This window comes from Sinocyclocheilus anshuiensis, unplaced genomic scaffold (assembly GCF_001515605.1).
Source record: "Sinocyclocheilus anshuiensis isolate Anshui unplaced genomic scaffold, SAMN03320099.WGS_v1.1 scaffold828, whole genome shotgun sequence".
Taxonomy (NCBI): Eukaryota; Metazoa; Chordata; class Actinopteri; order Cypriniformes; family Cyprinidae; genus Sinocyclocheilus; species Sinocyclocheilus anshuiensis.
The window spans coordinates 289,156-295,488 of record NW_015549604.1 but is presented as its reverse complement, the minus strand read 5'-3'; the positions used below and the strand labels follow the sequence as shown (position 1 = coordinate 295,488).

Genomic DNA, 6,333 nt, shown 5'->3' with positions numbered 1-6,333 from the left:
ATATATATATATATATATATATATATTTTTTTTTTTTTTTAAGAAAGTCATATGGGTTTGGAAATGATGACAGAATTTTTATTTTTGTGTGAATTGTTGCTTTAATATCCAGAAACATGTCTGTTGTGGCTGTGCTAGTCCAGTAATCACTATGTGAGCGTGTGTGTGTGTTTCAGATTTACAGTCCAGGCTCTCTCTCTCAAAGCAGGAGCACAAGTCACATCTGAAACGCTTTAGACGCCGCTGTGCATCAGACGTCGACTTACTTGATGGAGATGTTTATTTACAAGGTTGTTTGTGTCATTTCAATGCCAGTCACGTCCACTTGAATGAACAAGCTATTAGATCCATTCTGCAGTCAACAGTCTTTCTCTCATACAGATTTAGGTTTTGTTTTCTTGTTCAGTGTGACATCACAGATGCTAAACAACTTATAGAACTAGTTTACATTAGAAACTGCCATATCAAAATAATTTATATAAAGCATTTGCAACCCATTTTACTTACTGTATGTACAATGACGTATTTTATTTAACAAACTGTAGAATGGCACTTGATTTTATCCATCAGGAATTGATTGGATGGTAAAAACAGGTATCAAAATAACTGGTTGTTGGGGGAGAGGATTGAAAAGTATGAGGGCCTGGTGATGTTAAAGTGGAGCAGTCGACCAATTATGCAGAGGACCAATAAATCTTTCAAAACAAGACCAGCAATGTGTATTAAGTAAGTAAATTAGGTGAATTTTGTTGACTTGAGATAAAAACTGAAATGTTTTGTTTTCTCACCTCTCCAATCATACCGTTCCAGATCCCTCGTACCAACTTGCCATGTTTGCCGTTGGTGACCAGGTAGAGGTCGTAGGAGAACCTTATGTTGCGAGAGAGCTTTTTCAAGATGTCTATGCAAAAACCTTTGCAGCATAGTTTGGTGTAAGGCTCAGTGTGTCCGACTATCCTGTGGGAACACAACAGGAACATTATCATATTATTTAAGTTCGATAACAATACCGAAATTGCACAAAATTAAAAGTTTTCTCTTTACATTTAGATGTCATAAACACAGAACTGTAATTTTCAATGGTAGTATTCACAAGAGATTAAAAAACAAACCTACATGGACTAGTGATGTATAGTATCAAAGTACAAATACGTAAATACAAAGTTCTGTCATGAGTCTCTAGATGGCACAGGTTCTAACTCAATCTGATATAATCACATGATTATCACATGGCACAGCTGATTGGTTCTTTTCAAATCAGCAGCCAATGAGCTGCTGCTCAACATTTAAATACTTGGCTAGTGCTTGCTGTAGCAGTTGCAGCACGCTTCAGAAACCCTCCACCTTCCCCAGCTCCACCTGTCTTGATCTGCTACGGGATGATTCATGCATGTTACATATGGGGGTTATTTCATATATGTTATATTTGCAGCAGCAGTATTTCCTACATGCTCACAGCAGCATGTTGTGAATGTATATCGATACTTGCTTTGCCACAGCAGCAGCGTAATGGATCTATTCCACCAAGACCAAACACATTAACATTGCCTCGTATATATTACCATGCTAAACTTTCTGAGAGTTGTCATGACAGAAGTACAGTTTTTGGATATCTGTACCTTACATTTGTGTTGACTTTTACTGTTCTGCATATTAAAGAGAAAATTGATACTTTTACTCTGATACTTTTCTCCAGACACTTATGTTACATTTGTGATTGCAAAGTGCAAAAAATAACTGACACAATCTTTCCCGATTGGTCGTAGTGATTTCCAGTTCGCGAATTAATCTTTTAATCAGTTCGGGTTTTTTTTTTTACTTGTTAAACTGGTTCATGAAGAAATTTAAATGATTTGTTTCGCAAATCTGAATCTAAATCTCAAGAAGCACACCAAGCAATGCATGACAAATATCAACAGTTCTCCACAAAACTGTAAGTCTGATTTCTTTTTTTGGGGGGCTGGTGTGGCCTAGTGGTTAAATATCCAAAAAAGGTTGTAGGTTTAAATTCAACAAGAGGTGATTTATGAGCCGTGAACCATTATTCAAGTCACTCCAGGGAGACTGACCCTGCAATCCTTATTGTTGAGCCCTGCAAACATTTACATACTTTCTAAAAAAGAACATGAGCTATATAATTTCACAATGTAGGTGAACATGGTTCATCTGTGTAGTCTGAATGCTTTTAAAATATCTCAGAATACTAAGACCAACTCTAGACATGCACGTTTAGTCTTTATGTGCAGCTTGTTGTACGCGAGAAGTTTTAAATAGGTCAGACGTAATACAAGAACAAGGTCTTGTATATAATCTATTTGCTTCTGCCATTAGTTACTCAGACTAGTTTTGTAATTATGTTCAGTGCCAATCCATTTGCCACCGTCAACAAATAAATACATACAATCACGAGTAACGACGAGTAATTAACGACAGCTCCAATAAATCCATTTACGCTGTCTAACGGCAGTGACGGAGGCTGTTTGTGCTTTTCTACGACCAGACAGGGAATAACTGCATTCTGATGTATAACAAGGAGCCTTTGTGGTTATACTGTCTAAATAGCATCAAGGCACATATGAAAACACAAGAAAATCCTCTGGGAGAACCTAAAAATGGCAAATAACTAAAAAAGGGAGGATTACGGGAGCACTGATGGTGAGACGTGACGTCAGCAGTGAGTGGGTGGATGAGTAGTTGGCGTCACGATGGGTCCTTGTGTTTAGTCGCAGCTGTGGCAGATGGAAGGACAGCCGGGCTGGGCCAAAACAAATCCAACTCAAATTAATCACAAACAAATAAAGATGGAAGAGAAACGGCGTGCGGAATCACTGGGCTGAGCTCACATCGGATAAGAGCTGTTACTGTACAGAGATTGTACATGCTGCCATCAGGATAACACTGTTGCATTGTTTTCTAATAGAAAGGGACGTCTTGTGGTATTTACTCAGTTATATACATGTAAACTTAACAGTCATGTTATATGAGTCTGACTCCGTGTTTTAGACCTTGTTTTGACTGGCACAGAAAATCTAAACAGGAAATAAAACACATACATGAAATCCGACACATGAAAGCATGAGCCAAACTACCTTATTATGTGGTTGACTTAAAATCCAATTAAGATTTATGTTAATTTTTCTCAGTTCAAATGATCAAATCAGATTTCACATTGTTTTTATGTCATTTGTTGCTTCAATTGAGGGTAAAATGGGTTGTTATATCAGGTGCTAATAATTAAATAAATAAGGATAAAATTAAGTAAATAAATCAAAATAGATAAATCAGTGTTGTATACACTATTATATTATTTATTGATATTTGAAATTTTAAATATATGTTTATATTTTCAGGTTTCATTTTAATTTTAGTACGGTTATAATTTTTATTCGTTTTTCTTACATATTTTTATTTAGTTTTAGTACATCAACATGTTTCATGTTCAAAAATAAAATTTGTTCTTTGAATGACTCATTTGCTGTTAAACTCCTCATATGAATGCTTGCATGACATGTATAATTCAGTTTAAATAGTTTGCAAGAATGTTTAGCGTCCCTGGTATGAAAATGACCGCTGCGAGACGCTGGTGGAGTGAACGAGGGCACGGGCGCAGCCTCCGTGTAGCCAGATCCAGCTATTATAAGCGTATTTGGACTTGTCTTTTCCACTTAATTTAACACTTTAGATTAGAAAATTAATAAAGTAGGAAGTTGCAGTTTAGAGTCAGCGATATCTTTATCTTATCTTTGCAAAAGATTGGAAATAATTTTGGTTTATTATTTAATTTTGTTTTTTGTTTGTTTTAGTATCAATATCTGGCAACATTCTGTCGATTTGTGCTACCCTGTCAGATTTTGCTACCTCCCATTAAAACAGTGGGTAGTACAATTCGACAACAAAAAATGCTACCTGTAAAATGATGGTTTATTAACACCTACCACAGCCCTAAACCTACCCTTACAGTAATGCAAATACAGTAATTATGTGTTATATTCGCGGTTGTAGAAGGGATACAGCTACAGGAAACCAACAAATAATTTTTTCTACCTATTAGATTGTGTTTTATTAAAGTCTACACCTACCCCAACCCTAAACCTGCCCGTACAGTAATGCAGATACATTAAATATTGTTGTTCAGCATGAGAAAAAGGACGCAATATTGATGTGCGCATGCGCAGTAAACCCTGGTAGGACAATCTGACGGGTAGGATAAAATGTCAGGACACCGGCACTTAAACTGAAAGCAATCAAAAAAGCCCATGGACAGGTTTTTACTGACAGGATACGACATTCGGTAAGGGAAACGCAAAAATTATCATGATATTATCTGTCATAAACGTTATCAACGCTGTCAAAAACGGCAACATTTAACACTAGTACACACAGATCTGTAGAACAAATAGGTTACAGAATGAAATGAAATATGCAAAAACTAGACATGAAGACGTCTATGCGATGTCATTCAGTATAGTTAAATGTTCACAAATCATGCTATAAACTTTCATAAAAGCACTAGACAAAGTTATTGTAGTTATGTATTGTTGCAATAACGCATTGATTCGCTACAGGAGGCCTTTGTTCACCCCCCGGAGCTGTGTGAGGCACTTTTTATTATGGATGCATGCGCTTTATTTAACTTCTTTTGGACTGATGAACTGCAACACCCGCTGACTGCCATTAAACAGCTTGGAAGATCAAAGTCAATTTTTAATATTACTCCGATTGGATTCATCTGAAAGAAGGAAGTCATATATGCCTAGGATGGCTTGAGGGTGAGTAAATAATGGACTAATTTTCATTTTTGAGTGAACTAACCCTTTAAGGTCAAATGTTTGTTCAAATGCATGCCTTAGAAAGCAGTACTAATAAAGATGGACAAAAACGAGAGAAAGAAAGGAGAGAGGAAGAAAGAGCACTCTAATGACACTCTACGCTCTCTAACCTTCCCTGTAACCTCTTGACTAATGGTGTGTGGCATAAAGGGGATTAGAGGCAATGAGTCACACTAAACACCCACCCACACAATAGCACACGCTATCATCACCATAAACCACACAACTATTTGTTTGACATCAGTCACAGCATCAACAGACATGCAGTACAACACAGGCAGCCCATCCCCTCAAAACATATCTGGACAGATTTGGACTGCAATGCAATGACATTCTGACAATCTAAGTATGCTGTAAGTGTCCAAATTCTTTTGCGGCTACTGTTAAATGATCTTGTAGGTCTATTTCCCATTCATGCTAACTTGCTTTGTTTTTTTTTACTTCAGCTGTTTCCGGGAGACCTTCAGATTTGGCCTGAAAGTAATGAGTAGAACATCCTGAGGGAATGACTCTTAAATAACATGTTAATGGGCCTACCACAACAGCGTGTGTGTTTGGAGAGAGGAGGCAGAGTGTGAGGAGTTTGAGACCCTCCGCTGAGTCCAGCGCAGCTTTAATCAGCTCTGCTAATTACCACTCAGTTCTCATGAGGTGAGACACAGTCCTGTGAGTATCCAGTTATCTTCACCAGAGCTGAACGCTAGCAGTTCTCAGGTTGTGAAGGACCAAAAACAGACAACTGATCCTAAAGCTTTACAACAAGAGCTGCCAATTAATAAAAAATAATTCAGAAAAACACTAAGACAGACTAATTCCAGACGAACTCTGCAAGGCACTTGAAGAAACCTACCTGTAATCTACAGAACTGTGAAAAGTTTTAGGCACTTGTGTAAACATGCGGTAAAGTGTGGGTGCTTTCAAAAATAATGTCATAAATAGATATATTTTTTTAAATCAATTAACTTCTATTAACTAAATCAAATCAACCTTTTGCGTTTAAAGCAGCTTTTGTTCTAAGTACACTTGCGCATAGTTTTTTAGGCAGCTTTGCAGGTAGGTTTCTTGAAGCGTCTTGGAGACGTTGCCACAGTTCTTCTGGATTGAGTGTGTCTCAGGTTGTTCTGTGTCTTCATGTCATTCCAGACAGACTGGATGATGATCAGATCAGATCTCTGTGTGCAGCACTGGCTGTTGTCAGACAAAAATCTCACTGGATTATAACAATTAATGGCACAAGAAATGTTTGGAAATATAAACATATTTCCTACTGACACACTGCAGCAAAAGAGAAATAACTTAAAACCATTTTTAATACTAATGGCTGCACAGTACTGTATATGCACAATTATTTACAATACTATATCAATCTTTGGTAAAAAAAAAAAAAAAGTCTATACGGTAACAATATACAGACATTTTTTTTTTACGGTAACAATAATACATATTTGTGCCATGAAAAAAGCATAAACTAAAAGAGGTTTTAGATGTCAATAATATAATATAA

General features: G+C 36.7%; 1 protein-coding gene across 1 annotated transcript in view; it reads right to left on the bottom strand.

The window, feature by feature from the left end:
- The window catches only part of grin2ca (glutamate receptor, ionotropic, N-methyl D-aspartate 2Ca), a 67,439-nt gene that overhangs the window by 10,392 nt on the left and 50,714 nt on the right, over nucleotides 1-6,333 (bottom strand). Inside the window, exon 6 of the mRNA XM_016447365.1 lies at nucleotides 789-957. Coding sequence (XP_016302851.1) covers nucleotides 789-957 — 169 coding nt within the window. The remainder of the gene's footprint in view (nucleotides 1-788; nucleotides 958-6,333) is intronic.